Source organism: Apostichopus japonicus, chromosome 17 (genome assembly GCF_037975245.1).
Source record: "Apostichopus japonicus isolate 1M-3 chromosome 17, ASM3797524v1, whole genome shotgun sequence".
NCBI classification, from domain to species: Eukaryota; Metazoa; Echinodermata; class Holothuroidea; order Aspidochirotida; family Stichopodidae; genus Apostichopus; species Apostichopus japonicus.
This window is the reverse complement of record NC_092577.1, coordinates 15,191,585-15,213,358: the sequence shown is the minus strand read 5'-3', so window position 1 is coordinate 15,213,358 and position 21,774 is coordinate 15,191,585. Positions and strand designations below refer to the sequence as shown.

Genomic DNA, 21,774 nt, shown 5'->3' with positions numbered 1-21,774 from the left:
ACCTTTTCCAGCTACAATTGCCTTTACACCGGACCGGCCCATTATCGAAGAAGGAGAAGACATTGTATACAGCATAGAACTTTCCACAGAAATCAAGCATTATGATTTAAACATTGGTACGTCACGTATTAATATTATACAACTTCATCCAACATTTCCGGTGCTCATTCGTCGTTTGTAACATACATTGTTAACGATACATCCGACATGGAAACACTATTAAGAACTATGCAATAATTTGTACGCTATGGTATTTCCATAAATGCTACACAAAAGTCAGGAAAACGATTGTTTAAGAAAATTCTTGATAGGACAAGTTCCTTATTTACATATAAAACTCTTGTTTAAAGCCAGATCTGTATTTCGGGTACACGTATGTAACTTTAATTTTTAAATTGAGTATTTTTTTAGACGCATTTGCGTGCACTCGAAGATTTATATTAATTATCGTTGGTAGAGTTATGTGATGGCTAACAGATGATCTTGATATTTAGAAAGACTTATACAACTTCTTAGTTCCAGTACACGTTCGATTGAATGATTATTTAAATGTGTGTATGGGATACAATGGACGTACATATTTGAAAAATTATCGTTGTTATTATTGTTGTTTTATTGATACACCTAAGTTTTGTAAAACGCACAACAGTACGTGTGACTCTGATTTATTGATCTTATTTAGACTTCAATCAAGTAGTTGACAGTCAGACAGAATTCAGATCCATAACTCTCCCTGCTGGAAGTGTAAGCACATCGATTAGAATTTCAACAGAAGACGATGAAATAAGGGGAGGGAATACAATTTGTCAGATTACATCGGTTAGGTTTAATCTGTTCTGTCCGATAAATGATCCAACATTGTGCGAGTTTGCAGTTAACCCAGAATCGCAAGTGCGACTTGAGGACACAGATCGGCTTGTAACTATCACGGATAATGACAAAAGTAAGTAAAATGTTGTTATTTAATGATGAACTCGTAATATGGAAAAATGTCTCGTACAATAGTATTATTGAAAAATCACTGCACAATAACGTTATTATAATATTTACAAATATTCATATTATGCCTTGAAGGCACGACCATTACGAATTATTTAAATAAAGTCTTGCTGAGCTCTACATGATATATAAATACAAAACGTTTAAAAATATCTCTCAAAATATTTCCTATCAATAAATAAATATATATATATATATATATATATATATATATATATATATATATATATATATATATATATATACATATCCCGAAACATAAAATTGATTGGTCGGTATTTTTCAGTTCGAGTTGGTTTTTCAGCTTCGGAATTCTATGCATACGAAGGAAGTAGTGTAGCATCCATCCCCTTGATTGTAACAGGTGAAATCCAGTCAAGAGATTTTCCTTTCACCGGAGGTGAGTAATTAAAGACAAAATGCAAAATGTATCCGGTGGGTAGTTACTGCTTTTGAGTATATGAGCTATGATACTTACATACCCATATCCCTTTCAGTTCTCCGGCAAAGTGGCCAATGTCTCCTAGTTCATCCTACTTTTATGAATCAATGCTGAAAACATCTGGTTAAACGTAAAGCTCTTGAAGAAATATCTATAGCATGTATGCCATATAAAACGAAACTGTTCGTAAATAAAGTAATAGTTATATCATGCAGCATGGGGCGAAATGTCTCGTGAAGTTGGTGGACAATTCCATTACAGAGAGGATCTTTATATTGACTCAACTTGATCAAACATAACTTTGCTATGTTACGACTATGGCGGTTCATCTGGACTTTGTTTTCACGCATTCTCTACGAATTTATAACAGAGAAGGACCATGTAACTCATTTAAATAAATTACTTTTCCTATAGTTTTCACCCCCGTGACGGTTTCGGCTGATAATAGTGATTTTGGACCAGTTCCGGCAAACGTTACATATAATAACAACGACGAGAAAGTGCTGCAAGTCCCAATCCATCAAGACGATGAGGAAGAAGCAGATGAGACATTCCTCATTTCTATGACCATTTCTCCACCTTCCCTTATCGAGACTGATCCCGAATATTCAATCATCTCAGTTATTATTATAGATGACGATGGATCAAGAGGTAAGAAAATGTCTTCTCTATGATTAGTCAAAGTCGTTTTAGGTGACTTTCGAATACAGGAATATAGGCATGCATATGTCAAATCGATTAATTCATTGTTATATCGGGAACAAATTTCACTTTTCAAACTATTTGAACCGGTTTAATTTTAACCTTTCAACAGCGATCCGTTTCCGTGCTGCCCCCACCCACACAAAAAAGTTCCTTACATCTACAAAAACATGTCATAAATGGATATTAGAGGAACGTTTATTGTTTCGTTCTCGAAGAAATGGTCATTTATTTCCAGACCCTTACATTTTTAATTTTTTAAGGGCAGATTGATAGAGAATAAAATTCGTAACTGACGAACCATGTTTCAGGTGGAATGAGGACACCGAATCTGTCACAAACAGGACACCTAATTAAAATGTGTGGAATATAACTAAAATATATATATTCTGATGAGTAGCATTGACAAGCGTCACAATAAAAGACGCAAAGAACAACATCGAAGGACATCCATCGATAAGCTGGCGGTAGATGGTTGTGCGCCGTAAGGTCTGGGGAATTCCTGAGAATTAGTCGTAAGTGAAAATGGAATTAATCGAAATTGAGATGAACCCCTCCTTCTTTAGATTTTGGGAACACAATAAAATGCTTCCTCAAAAAGCAACAAAGCCACCTCATCATTAATTTGGTGACTATGCTGGGATATGGGTCATGTACAACGTTGTCATGAAAACAATATCATTTAGTACAGTTCTTAGTTCAGCATGAGTGTGAATATGTGTTTAATACAATCTCTCTTATCACATATTTTACTATTTAACGCCTTAGATTTGTGTCCAACTAATTTTTGCTCCGGCAATGGAAGATGCGTGGTAAATTTAAATCAACAAATATTTGAATCAACTTGCAAGTAAGTGTTCTTGATTAATTACAATGAAATTTATCTGTACTAGTACCTGCAACCATAAAGCTGGTTTGTCATCAAGTTACAACTCCATTGAGCATTTAAATAATTGACGATTGTTCATTTTAAAGAACAATTACGATAGTAATATGTTCTAAACAAGTTCTAATAAAATCGCTCTGTCAATATAACTCTTTGTTAGACATCTAAGAATTTCCGTAGGCCCTTCGCTATTACTTTAGAAATTACTAATAGAAATTAATGACTGACCTCATTCTTCTTTGCCTTGTTTTGTCATTTTACTTGACTCTAACCGAGCCTCCTGACACATTATTGGATGTGTGAAATAATGACGTTTATCAAAGTAGTTAGTGTTTTGTTTACCACATCATTTATCATACGGAACGTTTTGCGTGCTAACATCTCATTACTCAATTGTTATTGCTGAAGTTTCAAATCCGCTCATATCCAGTCGTTCGTGGTTCAAATCCGTTGGATGAAAGTGCCAAGGCATGACTTGTTTTAATATACTTTATGTACTTGGTGATGTATAGCTTATTTTATTAACTAGGAAACTATGAAAAATTTATCTCAGACGTACATTTTTGAAAATAACATTTGATAGGTTTTCATAAATATATATGCTTGTGAAATTTTTCTCGATTTGGCAGGTGTAACCGCGGAAGAGTTGGACTCAATTGTGGTTTGCTAGGTACGGTAATAATTATATATACATTGCTTAGTAGAAATTTGATAAATATCAGATATAAAGGTGTCGTATTTTTTTGGATGTTGAATACAAATATGGAGATTCCGTCGGTATTTCTTGAGGCAATTTTTTTGGCCCACTTAACACACTTGATTTCGCCCCCTCAAATATTTCAGCCATCTTCTAGGAACCCTGATATTCAAATGATATATGTAATAGTTAAATGCAGAAATATACGGAGTAAAGCCCCTCGAACCTGTCGACAGCTTAAACGCCTACTTTTATTCATACCATCATATAGTTTATGACAGTTCTCTCCCACTTAACATAATGTTTCTTACAATTATTCAGTCTTGTTTCAGGATATGAGTCCTCCAATTGAAGTGGGAATATTTATTATCACTAGATATTACCTTCCGAACTTGCTGAAAACCCTAAAAAAAATTAGTATATAAATAGTTTAGCAAGGTATCATGAATTTCATAATTATATTAAATTTGGCTTGAAATTGTTTCAGAAATGTGGTGAAATACAATTAAACTTTCGTTTGAAAATAGCTCATGGCCAGTAAAGTGAGCGAGTAAAGCGAGTTTATAAGGTTACTGATTAAGTGCGATGATATTATTCTTGCAGATACATAAATCTAAGTTCTGAATCTAGTCGTTTCCATGAGTTATCCTAGTTTAAATTGTTTTTTTTCTCTAAATAATGATAACTCTCTCCCTCTCTAGATCCTCGTATTTGCCATACTGGTAACCTATCGTTAGACAACAAGACACGCGCAGCCGATCCATTCATTACAATTATAGATATAGGCGAGGTCGGTGATGTGCTTACTACGTTCGTTCCAGATCCATGCAGGGAGTTTAGAGGTAAACCCCTCCTTTTATTTGAGATTGTCGTCTGTCATGTGACGCAGTGCACAAGTTTGACACAAACTTAGTGATGTTTGGTAAGAAATGCAAGAAATAAAAATATATACACATTATAAAGGTCTCACAAAATAAACTACATTAAAGAAACACTTTACGACATGTAGAACTCTCAAAACATTTCTAACCAGAAGGGACGGTGTATAAAACCAGAGCCCCCCCGGCATTATATGCCTTTAAATACATTAGATATGCAGCAGCACACGGGTAGTTTGCAAGCTAACCCTGGCAGCAAATGTTTCACATCGTCGCTGAGACCTGACCTTTAAAAAGTTCGTAGGGTTTAACTTCTACAAACCGTAAATGATCTTTTACCTACACCAAATTGTGGAGCGATTCTACATCATTTGGGTAATATGCCATGCATATTTAATCTCTTTTGTAGGTAAGTTCTCAAGACACAATACTCAAAATAAAGTAATATGGCTCTTGTACTCACTATAATATAGACACATGCCAAATATGAGCTATGTGATGTAACATATCCTGGGATATCGTGTTTACAAAGTTCGTGTTTATAAGGCTTATGTACCTCTACCTAAAACAATCAGGTTCTTATGCTCATTATAGGAAAGTCGCATTCAAAACTGACAACCAATAAAGTTTCCTATCTGGAGATATCGTTTTTCCAAGGAATTCAAGTTTTGACCCATTGTGATCTAAAATGAATTCTGACCTACATCAAATTGTTTAAAAAAAACACATGATAAGGCTATAACCATACCATACATATAACAGCTCCATTGATGTTCAGGTTATTGAGATATTTGATAGTTTCACATTTTGCCCTCAGCTGATCTCAAAAGACCTTCGACCTCCACTCAAACAATAAGATTCACCTGTTTTTTTTTTCCCCGTTAGCATCAAGGTGCCCAAGTGGTCACGTTTATATTATAATTTTCATGTTCTATCTACAGATGAAGAGCTTCTGAACTACATTGCAATTACATGTGAGCGTAATTCCAATTTACCAGCTGCATGGAAAGTTAACCTGCAATGTAATGCAACTATGGAAGAGTACCTGTCTTACTTACAGGTAAGGGGTTATGTGAACTAGCTATTAAACTCACTAAAAGCATTACTCCTTATGTAAATTATCTCCCTTCAAATACACCGATATTGCCGAAACAGAAAGAATAAACCCCTACATCATGTTTACAAATGCAATACTGGATTGTTAAAATTGATATCTGCTATCTGGCAATGTTGACTCTCCGATACAGCGAGAGGTAAAAGGTACAGATAACAGATCTCTCGCAGTGTAATAATGATATGGATAAGCTTTAATTAAGGTAATGAGGTATTCTGTGATGCCTCTTTCAGTATAAGCTTCTATAGAATATTTTACCAAAGATGAATTTATAGTAACTAACCACTGATATGAACACGGGAATGTTTGGAATATATTTTGTATTGTAATTACCTCATTTCATCCGTCTTCATCTTGCCTAGAGGCAAATAAGGCCTCCACAGGGCGTCTCCATTCATCTCGGTCGGCAGCTGCGTTTCTGGCCTCATTCAAGGATCGCCAACCAGCCCTCTCTCTCTCTTTGTCTACTGTCCTGCGCCATGTTTGTTTTTGATCGCTCTCTCTTTCTCCTGCCCTCTGGTGCCCAAGTCATGCTGATGTTGCTGACGTTGTTGGGGTTTTGGCGCAATATATGCCCAATGAATTTCCATCTTCTGTTGTAAATATACGGTTCATATTTTATCATCAGAATTTAACTATCGTTCCTGGTAATGTTGGAGACGTCAGCATGCAGCTCGCGAATGCAACAAACCGATTCAACAAATCTGGAACTATGATAAGCTTTACGCAAACCGCTGAAATCGTCAACAACATTGCAAACGTTAACTCGACAAGTCAGCAGGTAAGTGTTTAACCGCAAATACTCACTAAACCCGTCAGCTTTCTTTATAACTATCGTGAAACCCGAAAGAAACCTGAAAGAAAATATCTTTGCAGTAACATATATTTGATAAGAATGAAGTTGGAGTTATTGTTATTCTCTTAATAATTGGGACACTAGTATAAGTAGACCTAATAACTATTGACAGGTTAAGTAATATCAAGTTACTACTCATGTACTACTCATTGCACATGGGGATTATTTTAGCATCTTCTATCCAGTGTACCAAAAACATTTCTGGGAATTAATATTTCAACCAAGATTTGTAGATAATATTCTCTTTTCCATGCTTGGAATGATAGGACTGATTATAGGCATTGTAACTTCCGTTTCTTTGCTTTTTAGTTGCAAAAGTAATTTGAAATAAGGAAATGATCGGCTAAGATATAGTTTCTAAACCGTTCAGAAGATATGGCAGGGTTTTGTCAAGAGAATATTTGTGTCATTCTCCGAAGTTTACCTGTATCAGAGAACTTTTATGAAAAGGAAGTTATCTTTTTTTAGGTGACAACGAACTTAACAGATATTTTGAGTAACGTGCTCCGTGTAGCAGATAACGGTTTTGCTGAAGCTTTCAATAATGGTACCGGAACGATGTTAGTAGAGGCCTTTGAGAGGCAGTTACAGCACGTCGAAACAGAGTCATCCTCGGGCACATACCGTCACACAACTCCGAACATCATGGTCGTGGTAATAAAGGAAATATGCATATTGAAGACGCAAACTTGCATTGAATAATAGAGTGCTTTACACATAAATTGTGTTGCAAAATATAAAGAAATGTATTAGTAGCGTAGAAGCTCTTTAAATAACGACGCACAATTTTATCGTGATTATTATGAAACAGTAATTTTTTTGTGTGGATTTAATCCGTGCATTGTATTGTAATACATACAACATAACAATTAGGGAAAGAAATAATTCTGAACCCATATATACCCCAGTTAATACGAGCTGAACGTACACAATGTTCCACATTGCGTGAAATGACAAAAGAGGGTATAATTCCTAATCATACGAGGCCTTATTAAGTTCTCTGAAGAGCACATAAAATGGCAATTTGCTGAATTCTTTGTTTCGAATTACATTAAAGGGAAACAATATCAATGCTATTTCAATAATATTTTGAAGAATCGAAGAATCGAATCGAAACCAATGAAGATGCTTGAGCAATCTAGGAAAGTTGCTCAGCGGGTAATCGGTGTTCACTTACCTTCGTTAGAGTGCTTGTATCATGAGAGGGTCTGCAATAAAGTGAAACAAATCATGCAAGACCCAACACACCCCTTGTTTGAGCACTACATTTACAACCGCTCTGGACTGCGTTTATGCCCACCACGTACACTTAGGGCCCGCTACAGATACTCATTTGTGCCTAATTCTATCCATATATTTAATTCACAAGTGAGTAGATAAGTTTCTTATTTGTAGGACTTGCTGTATATATGTTTGTATTACTGTATGTGTATCGCAGTCTATTGATACTTATACTATTGCCTTTTCTTCGTTTACGACCTGTGTAAGCTGAATTTCCGATTGTGGACAATAAATTCAATTCAATTCAATATTCTCAAGATCCTTTACCATATTCGGAAATGTATTTCAGTTTACATTTATGATGCAGTTTACGTAGATGTAACATACCAGGCCGAGTCACAGTTTGTATGATTGTTGAATGTGTACCATTAATATTGACTTCTATTATATGACAGCTATTGTTTAGTTTTTTGAATTTATTCGAAGTTATTCAAAGTTTGCTAAGCGATACACTAGCAGTGTAAATTTGAAGAATCTTGTCTGACTGTCAACTTGTTCTATAATACTACCTGCTTCTCTTAAATTAGTTCCATTCAAAACAAGCGCGTTCACCCTAGCTTAAAATCTTCACACGAAGAAGCGTGCGAAACAAGACAATGGAATCCTTTCGAATGGTAACATTGTCAACAATTAGCGCAATTTGTGACATTCAAAAGTGAAATGTCACGTCGAAACTGAACCAACATTTGTCGCTATTCAATGGTATATGATAATTTGACTTGTTTCAATGTCAGGCGTTTTTGTGAACCGAATTTCTCAGTTTTTTTAACACAAGAGCCTTTAAAGAAAGACCAACGTGGTTGGATTGCTTCTCTTTTCGTATTTATTTTTTTATATTTATTTATATTACTACCTTAATTCGATATGATTTATGGGCTGTTCTCATACATATTAGGTCACCGAAGGCCCTCCAGATTTGCTCGATGATTATGCCATTGCAACTACTATGGCGAACGAAACAGAAATCACTGAAACGTTGGAGCCTTTTAAAGTGAATACCCAAGAACTGCCACTCATCCTCAATCGGTCATCAAATGTTTTTCTGTTTCCAAAAAGACTTTCAGCGAACTTTCATTCTGATGACACGCTCAGAGCAGCAACTGTAGCATACCGATGTGCGGAATTCTTTTTTTCACGATATTACAACGATATTAACAACGAGTTTGCTAAATTTGAAAGGAGGCATAAACGGAGATTTGTCCCGAACACTTTCGTAATTGCGACGAATATTTACAGAAATGGCGAAGAAGTTTTAACTTGGGATAGATCACAGGGTTCTGAAACTGAGAACTCTACATTAAGACAATGGTATCGACCACTAGAGGTAAGTATTAAAAGTTAAACGTCACTATCACTATCCAACATCTATCCCAACCCCTATCCACACTCACCTAACACTCCTTACTGCGAGACGTTTAAACATTGGTACAATTAACGTAAATAATATTAAAGCATGCTAGTTAGATTTCTAATGAAAAATTTCTGTTAATAACTTATTCAGTAATATAGACATAGGACAATACCTTACTAAATATCGGTTGGGAACGTTGTAGTAGGTTTGCAGACGAGTAGAGCAGATTTTCAGTCAACCTTTCAAGTATCGTTTTGTCGTTGTTCTTTCGTGATCGGCCCGGGGAAGTATTCAGTTGGAGAGGAAAAATAACATGGGAATACTAAAGTATAAAACTATTAGAATGACAAACAGGTTTTCACTTTCAAATGCTACAAATAATAGATTACGTTGTTAAATGATAGATAGAAAACAAACAAAGATTATGATATCAGACACGTCGCATGACACAGACGGCATGTTGTAGTAGACAGTTCACAAACTCTGAGCTGACGCAAACCATATTGATGTGAAACACGAGCAACTTGCAGATATCATGTTTACCTTTTACGTCGACAGCTCACAAATACTATTCCTTTGATTTGCTAGACTTGTAGCTTCGAGAAAGAATATTAGTTTGCCTTATTAATATTGCACGTATAACAAACATTGTTGCACGATAACTTACTCTGAACGATTTGCTACATAGTAGCTAACACAAACGATATTATATTGTGTTTTTTTTTCCAAGGAGAATGGAAAGATATCGGTTATTGAGAGTTCAGTGTGCTCCTTCTGGAACTTTCGAGCTGACGGAGGACGGGGTAACTGGTCGAATGATGGATGTAGATTGGTTTCAGCGGGATCAGATGGCATGGTTAACTGTGAATGTACCCATCTAACTAATTTTGCTGTTCTAATGGTATGATGCATAATATTACGGACGAATTAATGTTACATTTCCAGGAATTATTAATTGTGGATGTACCTGTAACTTTCCAAATTTCGCGGTCCGTTAATACAGGAATGATGACAGTAATAAAGCCCTGTTCACATCCGTGTGAGTCAAATCAGACGTAAACACTATTTGCTGCGTTATGGTTTATTATCAGTTTAGATATGTCAGTAAGCAGGCACTGAATTTAACGAGATGTTATGTTTGGAATATCTATGCAAATATAAGTATTTAATGTGACAAATAAAAACCAAAAAGTGACATCCCCGAATAACATGTTCATGTTTTACGAACGTTCTATCTGATGATATGATGCTTTTAGGTTGCTTCAGTATTGGTAAAGTATCATTGAACCATTTTAATATAATATAAACACTAACCGTTTCAGAAAATGTGTTTGTTTAAATACTACCATCCGATCATGCATATTACCGCGGTACATTGGTATGGATCACTTGAACACAATTATTATAACATCAGTTATACACTATTAGCTTCTTTTTTAATTGTCCTGCTTTTTATACCTATCATAATATTTCATAAAGAACATACATTTCGTTGAATGAACCGGTATTCTGTTTAACGTAATTACATATCGTTTTCTTGCCTCAGGACGTTTTGGATAATGATTCCTTGACGGAAACTCAGATAAAGATATTAGATGCAATGACAGTGTTCGGATGTGGAGCGTCAATTGTAGGTCTTTTGCTAACTATAATAGCATTCTCAACTGATAAGTAAGTCATTTACATGCTTAGTTAAAGTGATTGGAAAGGAGACAAATAGCATTGAACGTTGCCATGTGAAGTGATCGCGTTACAGTTTAAGAAATACGTAACGCTAGAAGATTATCATATTACTAATACTGCACTGCCAAACCTCCACCTTCTTTACAAGTAATGTCGTCAGCTGCTACGATGACCATTTGTTTGTCTGACTGCAACCCCATCAGGGAACTTTAAATAAGAAAGAACACATTATAGGCCTACCTTATTCGCATTAACATTATGAGCACCTCTTGTCCACATGTAAATACTTGTACCATAAGACACTTCATTTGAAAATAAAGAAAGCATATTTTCTGTAATGTCAGTAGTGAAAATGAGTATTCATAAAATAGCCTATGTTATGATTTGTGTACGATATCATTTTAACTCTTTTCCTTTGTTATTATAAACGTCAATATCGTAACTTTCCTTTTTAAACAGAAAACTTCGTTCAAAAAGACCGAATAAAATCCTTCTTGGGTTATCAACAACCTTGATCGCGCTTTACATTAGCTTTCTCATCATGGCCTTGCTTGATTCGGAAAGAAAGAAGGCATTCCTGAATGATGTACCATGCACACTGATGGCTGCATGCATGCATTTCACTCTACTCTCAGCACAAACATGGATGACAGTAGAGGGTGTTATGATGTTCTATCTCTTTGTTCGTGTTTTTGATCATGACATAAGGGCATCTCTTGTAAAAATCGTCGCATTTACAGTAGGTAAGAATGCTACATTCATATTGTGCACTCACAAATGTACACATATGAAGCAGTTATTCATGAGACTGCTTTGAACCATTGTTATCATAATGAATTTTATCATATTTTGTTCGGCGATACCTTTAAAAGGTTATACATTTACTATGCTTTTAACAATCGATAGGCCAATTTGTCTCAACTTTGACTATACTCGATTAAATGGCGTCAATTTTAATGAAGCAAAACTGAAAGGTGAAACTTAAGCCCCCAGACAGAAATATATTTAAGCAGTACACATAAGAACAAACATCGCTTTATTTTTCAGCTGTCTACAGCATGCACACATATGGTATTATACGTAAAAAAACACTACTAGCTACCAGGGCCCATAGGAAACACAATTACAAGAAAGACACTTCAGGACATTTTGATGTGCGTACGTACTAGAGCCATTTCCCAAAAGCGACTTCCAAAACACTATCTCAGCGGAGCGACACCATCAGTTGGCGCGTAGCGTGGGAAGAAACATTTGTTTGTAGAGACCGAGTGGGAAAACTCAAAGAATAAAAAAAGACACCTGCAAACTCTGGGGTTTTGTGCTAACTCTGCTGTATTTTCTATATACAAGAACCTGATGACCAGTCTGACAGAGGCTGGTCATCAGTGTTTCAACCAATCAAAATGATAATACAAAAACAGTAACCAATCAAAACATAGGAGTCCCCTTAAATGCAGGAAGGTCCACCCTAGAGACAACTATAAAGAAAACAATACCTAAGGCATTTATACAGGACTGTAAGGTATTTAGCTACAGGTAAGTAACAATGACAAAATGTTAGAATATATATGCAAGATATGTGTCTACAGGTAAGTACGTATCATTAATTAAATACTATAACGGGAATATACAGGTATGCAACAAAGGTGAAAGGGTAGAATGGTGGAAACTAGAGAGAACTAGACTTCGATCTCTACATCCTCCCGCTCTTCAAAATAGTGCAGAAATAAATTTTTACTCTATTACTTTCAGTTGTTCTGCATGAGCAATTCTTACTTCCCCTATTGCCTCATCTTCCAGACTAAAAGTAACTGGAGATATGTAAACATGTATGGGCTTCTCCATTTACGAGCTAATTTAGCTGAAAATCTCTTTCTAAGATTAGACAGAGGATGGGCTCTAAATAGAACTTTACTCCCTACAACCACCTGGACTTTTCTTCTTGTTTGGTTATATCGAAACTTGTTGTTCTCAGCTCGTAGACTCATGTTTTTCTTAGCCAATGAAAACATATTACTAGTGTCTTCCTCATGCAATGGTTCATATTTATGTTACAGCCATTCCACAGGGCCAACAATCTGATGGCCTAGAAACAGTTCCGCCGATGTAAAACCTATGGAGTTATGTCTGAAAGAAATCAATGCAAACATAAACTCGAAAATATGAACTTCCCATTGAGTATGATCATTACCAACAAAACAACATAATATAGAAACAATGTTCCTATTCACTCTTTCAGCCCAACTAGCTTGAGGATGATATGGGTTGTGAATGACCTTTTAACACCCCACAATATACAAATTTCAGACACAAATTTGGATAACATTTGGGGTCCATTATCTGAGAGTAGGGTGTTACAGCTACCCCATGTACAAAATATAAATGCTTGAGTACCCCTGCCAGGACCTTTCGCGTTGCCCTCTTGAGGGTTATCAAAATCGAAAACCTAGAAAAATGATCAGCCATTACCAAAACATACAAGTTACCTCCGGTAAAATCTGTAAAAGGACCAAGGAGGACCATGGCTATCACATCCCATGGGTGGGTACTATATTCGTAGTCTCCTTGAACCCTGGTGGTTTGCAATAACTGCATTTACTGGGATTGATTGTCAACCCAGCTTCTCTCAAACAACAGAAAACTGCATCTAGAGCTCTAAAGTGATCATCAATAGTAGGGGAATGAATGACAATATTATCAATGTAAGGATAATACTGTCTGCAAGAATTATCACTCAAAGGTTTGAACACAATTTCAAGTAAATTTTGAAAATTTGGGCTAGCATTTCTCAATACAAAAGGTAATCTCTTAAACTGAATGACGCCCTCACAAACAAAGGCCGTTTTGGGTTGATCATCAGGATGGACGGCAGACTGCCAAAACCCAGACTTCAAGTCTAGTGTTGAAATTACTTTGGAATTATGCATAGAATGTAGTATACTATCAATGGTAGGTATTGGGTAACGTGAAGGCTTAGTAACAGTATTCAGAGCCCTATAGTCAATAGCTAATCTGTAAGTGCTATCTGGTTTCTCAAACATCACAACTGGACTAATCCAATTCGAATCAGAGGGAGTAATGATATCCAGTTCAATCATTTCCTTAATCTGTTGTTTCAAACTTTTACGTATAGGAGGAGATAACTTATAAGGTTTTTTCCTTACAGGTTTAGTATCCCCAGTATCAATTTTATGAAGCAACAAATCGCAAAATCCAGGTTTATCAACCAAAAAAATCCTTATAAGTGAAAACCAACTTCTCCGGATTAAAAACCATTAATCTTTCATGAGAGTGCACCCAGAGTGTGCAAATGTTACAAGGCCTCTTAAGAGAATTTGTTTACCTTAACATATTATACGGCTTCCTCTACTCTCAATTTGCCTCCTATTTTGTCTACCCACACCAAGGGAAATTAAAATTTAGGAACACTTTTTTCTGACCAATATGAACTTGTATTAATGTAAAAAACTAAGGAAAAGACTTGAAGTAGGTCTCTAGCTAGAAGTATCATACAGGGAATATCAGACACAAATGTGGATAACATTTGTGGTGCAAATGAGCTGTGTGGGTGGGCCGTGAAGAGAACTGTGTCTAAGCTAGTTAAAAGATTGGGGCACTTATATCGGGGATAACAATGAACCCGATAGGCCTACATAAAGCATATAGAATTAATAAATATATTATACAGCTGCCCCTCCAGGCTAAAGCCCCGTACCTGCATCACTTAACTTAATAAAAACACAAACCAAATAAAGTAAACATAAATAAAAAGTACATAACTAGTAACCTACAACTTGAGGTACAATGAGTAACACTTTTATAACAACAAAATGACTAGCAGCTTAGCACACAGACTTTGTAACATATAGGCTTATGTAGCTTTCTCAAAACTCCTATGAAATCTATACTTATCTCAAAAACACTTCAAAACTATCATCAGTGGCATTGCTAACCAAACTGAATGCACCATATAATACAAATGTAGTTTTATATTGCTTGTATGTGATAATATGACTTAATATAAAATATGAAAAATAATATGTTGAAACGGAGATTAGCGAATGCTGCGTGTTTTCATTATCTGCTGGCTAAGCGTATGATATGGTGAACCCCACTCTTCATAGAGTGGGGAAATGTCCCCTGCCCTCCTCGTGATTGACGCTCCTGAAACTGACCGAGACTTGGTTAGGCCTTACGTTCAGCGATACTTTGTGGAATTTAAGACACATGCAACTTCATGTAATCTATACAGCGATCCCATACGGATGTCTCGTTGAACTGTCTCTTTGCAGTGTTGTCTTCTTTAAAAGTGGCAAGCTGTAAAGGTCACGAGATGAGTTCATAGAGCAAGCCTATATTATTGTATTGTCGTTCACTCCAGATATAAGTGATTGCATGCAACTTACTTTGAATTGCTTAACATTCCATTACTTCAGGAAGTGAGTCACAGTTGAAAGTCTATATGATGTCGTTATATGGTTCTAACTTTCATGCTAATTTACCTTGGGAACATTCGGAATGTTTCTTTAGCCACCAATGTTCTCTGTAGTTAGCATTTTGAGCTCTTTTGTAAAAACATGTTCCTCTGTGGATGTATTGTGGAACTTTTATGAATCAAAACACAAATGCATCATTACTCACTACGCTCTCTCTACTTTTACAAAATATCAGCAAATTGAAAAACAAATTACATAGTCGCGGTACAGAGGACGTGGGTTTGACCCGAACCGCCCAGCAAGTTTGCTAAGTAATCAGCTTCATCATTCTGATATTCTGTTAAATTTCGATCATTTTGGAGATGATGCACTCTGCATAATATATATATATTTTTCTACCACAGGTGGTCCTTTGCTAATTGTTGGGATGACATACGGTATTACAGTGATTTCCGGTGGTACATATATACGAAAAGATGTGTAAGTCTTTCTAAAATATTTGTTTGTTGGGTAGTTGGGGGCTTATAAAGCTTAATAATATAGAAATAAAAAAAAACTATCGGAAATACCGAAATAACCACAGTACGGAAACTTTAGAAGACCTGCACTTCATTATTATTTCGCACAGTGAAACAGTTTGTATATATTTGTTAAAGGGTGTGAAGACTCGCGCAAAAAGAAACGTCTAATGCCGGTAATCTGACCTAGTTTCGAATGAGGTGTAACAGAAGTGTTATTCACCACCATCGATCCCAGAAAATACACACACACAGCTTTCTACCATCGGTAATTAGACACTAGTATACAGTCAGTACATACAGCTGGGGTCAATACCCACAGTACAGTGTACAAACAATACAACGATGGACATCTCAGGTCCAGCTAAAGATAACAAGGTATCACGTTTCATTACTGTACTGTCTGCATTTTGTAGCGACACGAACAAAACGTCACGTTACTTGATGCAACCACTACTGTATTTCATACATCTGTATTCCATCTCTGTATTCCGTCTCTATGTCAACAATGGTTGTACAGCCATGCTCGCAGGTCCTTTGCAGAGATTCTTCCAGACTTGTTGTATGAAGTTGTAACGTATTCTAAGGCGGTGACAATTTCATCAAATGTTATTTGTGGTCATGGGAGGCCAAACATCGCGCAAAAAATTATGTCTGAAAAGTATCCTATTTGGTTTTAGTGATCAATAAATTATGGGACATACCAGTGTGGTTTATTTAAAGGTAAACTAGGATTTGGGTATTAAGTGTTCAACACAGCAGAAATCACTTAATTTTATGTTAGATTTTGATCAGGCATTTCTTCTCTTATCACAATTGTCGCGTAGTGTGTTCTTAATCTTGTCGCATCGATTAGAAGATAATGGTTCCATGACGTGGTTGACCTTTAGATCAGTGGTAGCGCGAGGTCACTCTGGTCACATACTATATCACATCCAATAAAGGAAAGTTTCAAAATGTAAACTATGCCATATGTGTACAAATTGATCCCGAAAGGTGTCTTCCTGGCTTTACTTTCATACATGAAGTGACGAAATGGTAGATATATTGCAGCAAAAAGCCACACTCCACATGAAATTTTACGATGCAAGTAAGCAAGCAGGACCTGTCGTTGACAAACTTTAGATAGTGGAAGAAGTAATATCAGTCAGTTAAAGATTCGCCAGCTATTATCGTCATTACTCTGAGGAACATACTAAACAAACCATTGTTCCTTAAACTGTAACTTGATATTTGTGTTCAAACTTCAGGAAGGGTTGCATTATCATTTTCCTCTTGATGTTGTTGATCTAGTTTCTCAAAGTTTTGGTCCAAGTCATTATTCACAGTGAAGCACCGTACCATTAGAGATCAAATCAGAGTGGATTTCGTTTTTCTTTTAAATTAAATCGAATATACTAACCAACTCATGCGTGATGTTTCCCTACAGATGCTTCTTAAGTGCCCCGTGGCCTGTACTTGGTGGTGTAGGCATTCCGATGTCGATCATGTTGGTCTTCAACATAATTGTCTACATTCGAGTGATCTTGAAGCTAAATAAAAGTGTTCCGGGCAAGACACTTAGCGAAGAGCACGCGAAACGAGAAAGATGGAAGAGGTTTCAACACGCAGTGGTCTTTTTCCTTCTGTTGGGACTTACTTGGGGCTTGGGATATGTCTGTTTTATTCCCGCTGGGAGTATCCCTTCTTTCATTTTCCAGATGCTCTTTGTTACGTTCAACAGCATGCATGGTTATCTGATCTTTATGTTATACTGCATGAGGAACCCTATCTTCCGGAAAAGATGGAGAAAGATTTGCTTCTTTTGCCCTGATCGCCCATTGACGCCCATGACATTCAGGAAAAATCCCACCGGTACAAAAAAGAAATATAATCTACCATCGTCAAAGCCTTTTCACCCTTCTAGTGTTCCGGTCTCTAGTGTCGAAAACAGGCGTTTCAACTAAAAGAAAATTATTAGATCAATATAATTAAAAACGCTTTCACTATGTATGTTTGTTTATATATGGTCGGTTTTGTACTAGTTTGTAGCTTGTTTATATTCTATTGGAGGGTTTGTTCATAGCGTTTAATTATGTTTACGCTTGATTTTATGAGGCAATTGATGTTGCATTACTATCTTTACATTTGCTTCCAAAGGGATCATTATTATACATGTTTTTCTTACTTTTGTTTGTTAATAATGCTTGTTCGTTTTGTTTGTTGTCCAGCTTCTAACAGAATATATTCAGAGAAGATAACCTTTAAGCAGAATTTTAATCAAACTTAACGGCTTTATATTGTATTTTTCCAATTGATATTTCGAAAAAATGTACTTTAACCAAGTTTAATCAAAAAGCATTTTGTATTTTTTTTAATAATTTTTAATTGAGTATAAATGGTTTCTCACACAATGTCACAATCAGACATGCGTTTTGAAAATTCAATTAGGACAAAGTTTTGGGTATAGACACGCTTTTGAACCCATATAAAGCAAACTGTCATATTACTTATATCAGATAATGAAAAAGAAGGTAACAGTTATACAAAAATCTTTCATTTCTGATGAACATGCACAGAAAACTGTGTGGTGGAAACGAAATCGTTAAGAACAGTATGTCCATGCAAGAACCAAAATGAACCAAGAGAACTCGCGTGTTCAAAGAAATTCCCTTTTTTAACGAAATGAATATTTCTGTAAATTTTGCTGACCGGCATGTTTCTTGCAATAAAATAAATATTGCAATTGATTGTCCTTTATACAGATTTTGCAGCTACATGATGTGGTTCTTGTACATATTATTCTATATAAAGATTTATATATATTTTTTAAGAAAATGGGATTACATGTATGTATGTATGTATGTTATAATTATTTTTACGTGCTAGCTCATAAACATTATCACGGTTTGACGGTGAAAAATGAACATTGTTTTTCGACACGATTCAATTCAATTATTACAGTGTTATTTAAATCAAAATGATATAACATAGAAGATAATATAGTCTCGCAATAGTTGTAAGCATTCACGGTTAACTAATGAGGTTCTATGTTTAAGGGGAAAAATGAGTACTATAAACTACATACAAAGAGAAAACGATATTCACAGTCACTAACCTTGTAGGCATATAAATGTTTATGATAGCAGCATGATCTGAAGGCAGTTTTCCAGTGCCCGTGATGAAAGAGATATATCTTCTTTCGTGTGTTAGCACTAGAAGTCCCTTTAACCACCACTGTAGAGAATACACTTATGTTTTGTATACTCTGTAGGAACCGAAACATAAATTTCTTTGTCAATATTGTCAATCTGAAATGTCATGTACCATACATTCATTGTCCATACTCAACCTGGTGCTGGGTATATATAGTACTATATATTAAAACTATATTGCTGATATCAATTTCTATGGTATTTTCTCGCAACATCTACAATATATTTCATCTGACTTCAGCTGCTTTGACACGGCCCCTCGTTCTAGTGTATTTCATTTTAAGAGTGTTTGTTGTTGTACACCTGCGCTCCGTTTGACAGACGATACGAACTGCTTGTAGGGCATGCTGATTGCTTGGCTCCCTTGGGTTGCTATATTGTGTTCCTTGATTTTTAACACCTTTGGGAGACACCGCATATTGTTGTTATGTTCATAGGGAAAGTAAAATTTGGTTTTCTTCAATTACTGACTATAATTTGCATAATAAACACTTAATGATCAAGCAGTCTGTCCCCAGGAGATATGTTGTTGAAAATGTCAGTATCATTGAAAAGTTACACGAGGAATGCAATGACGCTGCCATAAGCATTCACCGTAAATCAAGTTACCACAGCTGCTACAAATATTACAAAATAGTTACGTATCTTGTGTCTTTACAATTCACAGTCGGCAGTAATACAAGTCACAAGTTTCTAAAGATTGTTTTAAGATTTGTGAATCTTTTGGTGACAGTACAATTATAAGCTACCAATAATCCGAATACGTGCCTCAAGTTTATGCCCTTGCTTCACTAACATAAACGGTCAACTCAATTCATCAGTGGTAATTCAAGTAGTATATTGGGTTGAATATTCACAAGGATGCTATTTTTTATATTTCTTAAGGATCTCTTATGATTCACAAAGATGTGCTTAGTCGGTAAGTTTGGAGTTCCCCTTTCTTCAAGTGGTACCAATTTGCGCTAATTGTGCCTTACACTGTGATCCTCAAACAATACTACACCGGCGATAGAAACTGCAAACAGACCAGCAAGTAGTGACACAGAGAGAACATGGTATCGATGTCGTTAATATAACAACAATAAGATTGCTCTACCAAACAATACGTCGATATTCATCCAAAGCAATGGAAGTACTTGCTTCAGAACAAATAATACTGCTTGAACTAGTGTTAGACTAGTATCTAATTAATGTGTGTATTGTAGACAATAGCGTACGCTATATAAAATACAGGTAGGTTAGTCTACTTTTCGTGAACCAAGCACTCTAACTAAGACCGAAAGTACCTGCAAAACCCAAACATTCCGGTTAATATTTCTGATAAGCGTCGACTTGCAACTGCCATAGTTATTAGTTACATTAGTTTATAACATCGTTATGGAAATAACTTCTTTTCTTTTCGGCGGAATTTTTGAAAAATTGAAACACGTTCTCACAATCAAACCGCCGAGTGATCATTTATCTTTTTGAACAACAAAGAATGTGATAATGATAATCGTGCATTAAGAGGATTAATAATGTTGATGCCCCGAGGCAGGAATCAAGATAAATCGCAGATGTGTGACTGGAATCTAAGAAGTGTTGTGATTGTTTCAGTTGACTCATCACTTGGCTTTGGTTCTACAATTGAGTTTTATTCTGGTATGGAAATGCCCCTGGTAAACCAATCACTAGAGTGTTTCTAAAAAAAACATTTCGGTACTTGAGGATACTACGTCGCAATTACTTTTTAGCTCACAGCTTCATCCTTTGTTGACTTTAGTCTAACCAATTTGTATACATCGCCTTTTTATTGCTGAGAGGTTCCCGGATTTTGCCCAATACAATTATTTTGATCAACCTGATTTCTAAGGGAGACCCTTCGTGTTTACAATTTCGCCACAGCGCCCTCGTAGAGGAAATAAAGTACAGAAGGACACCTCTTTACATTGAAGTTTGTATTACAATAAGCGGTAGGACTCATTATGGGCTGATATCGTGTGTAAGTCTATTACAGAGGTTCTCAGCAAGCGACTCACAGGTTCAAGCCAAACAGCGTAATATTTCAGACTGGAAACCCTACAAAAAGAGAGGAAAAACGGCTAACTACTTTACAGTGTACGGGTATCGTCACGCTACTGGCCTACCTTGCACATTTTTCTATCTAGACATTGATTTGACATGATTTGGTCTACGTGGCCATTTTCTTCAACCAACGATTCCCTCCAACTCTGATAGATAGTTAATTGAGAACCCCTGTTGTATAACTGTATGCAGAGTAATTCATTGAGTCCAGGTACACAACCCTGTTGTATAACTGTATGCAAAGTATTTCATTTAGTCCGGTTACACAACCCTGCAGTATAACTGTATGCAGAGTACTTCATTTAGTCCAGGTACACAGCCCTGTTGTATAACTGTATGCAGAGTACTTCGTTTAGTCCAGTGCACAATCCGGTTGTATAACTGTATGCAGAGTAATTCATTAAGTCCAGTTACACAACCCTGATGTATAACTGTATGCAGAGTTCTTCGTTTAGTCCAGGTACACAACCCTGTTGTATAACTGTATGCAAAGTATTTCACTTAGTCCAGTTACACAACCCTGCAGTATAACTGTATGCAGAGTACTTCATTTAGTCCAGGTAAACAGCCCTGTTGTATAACTGTATGTAGAGTACTTCGTTTAGTCCAGTGCACAATCCGGTTGTATAACTGTATGCAGGGACGTAGCTAAGGCCTGATGATTGGGGGGGGG

At 36.1% G+C, this 21,774-nt stretch overlaps 1 protein-coding gene across 1 annotated transcript in view; it reads left to right on the top strand.

The window, feature by feature from the left end:
- Positions 1-19,597, top strand: part of LOC139984883 (uncharacterized) — a 94,955-nt gene extending 75,358 nt beyond the window's left edge. Inside the window, exons 42-57 of the mRNA XM_071999006.1 lie at positions 12-116; positions 683-943; positions 1,286-1,399; positions 1,856-2,092; positions 2,912-2,993; positions 3,659-3,699; positions 4,428-4,568; positions 5,546-5,664; positions 6,347-6,499; positions 7,043-7,228; positions 8,751-9,179; positions 9,937-10,107; positions 10,753-10,877; positions 11,349-11,632; positions 15,730-15,805; positions 17,273-19,597. Of these exons, the coding sequence (XP_071855107.1) occupies positions 12-116; positions 683-943; positions 1,286-1,399; positions 1,856-2,092; positions 2,912-2,993; positions 3,659-3,699; positions 4,428-4,568; positions 5,546-5,664; positions 6,347-6,499; positions 7,043-7,228; positions 8,751-9,179; positions 9,937-10,107; positions 10,753-10,877; positions 11,349-11,632; positions 15,730-15,805; positions 17,273-17,789 (3,041 nt within the window). The 3' untranslated portion in view covers positions 17,790-19,597. The remainder of the gene's footprint in view (positions 1-11; positions 117-682; positions 944-1,285; positions 1,400-1,855; positions 2,093-2,911; positions 2,994-3,658; positions 3,700-4,427; positions 4,569-5,545; positions 5,665-6,346; positions 6,500-7,042; positions 7,229-8,750; positions 9,180-9,936; positions 10,108-10,752; positions 10,878-11,348; positions 11,633-15,729; positions 15,806-17,272) is intronic.
- Positions 19,598-21,774: the final 2,177 nt, after the last annotated feature.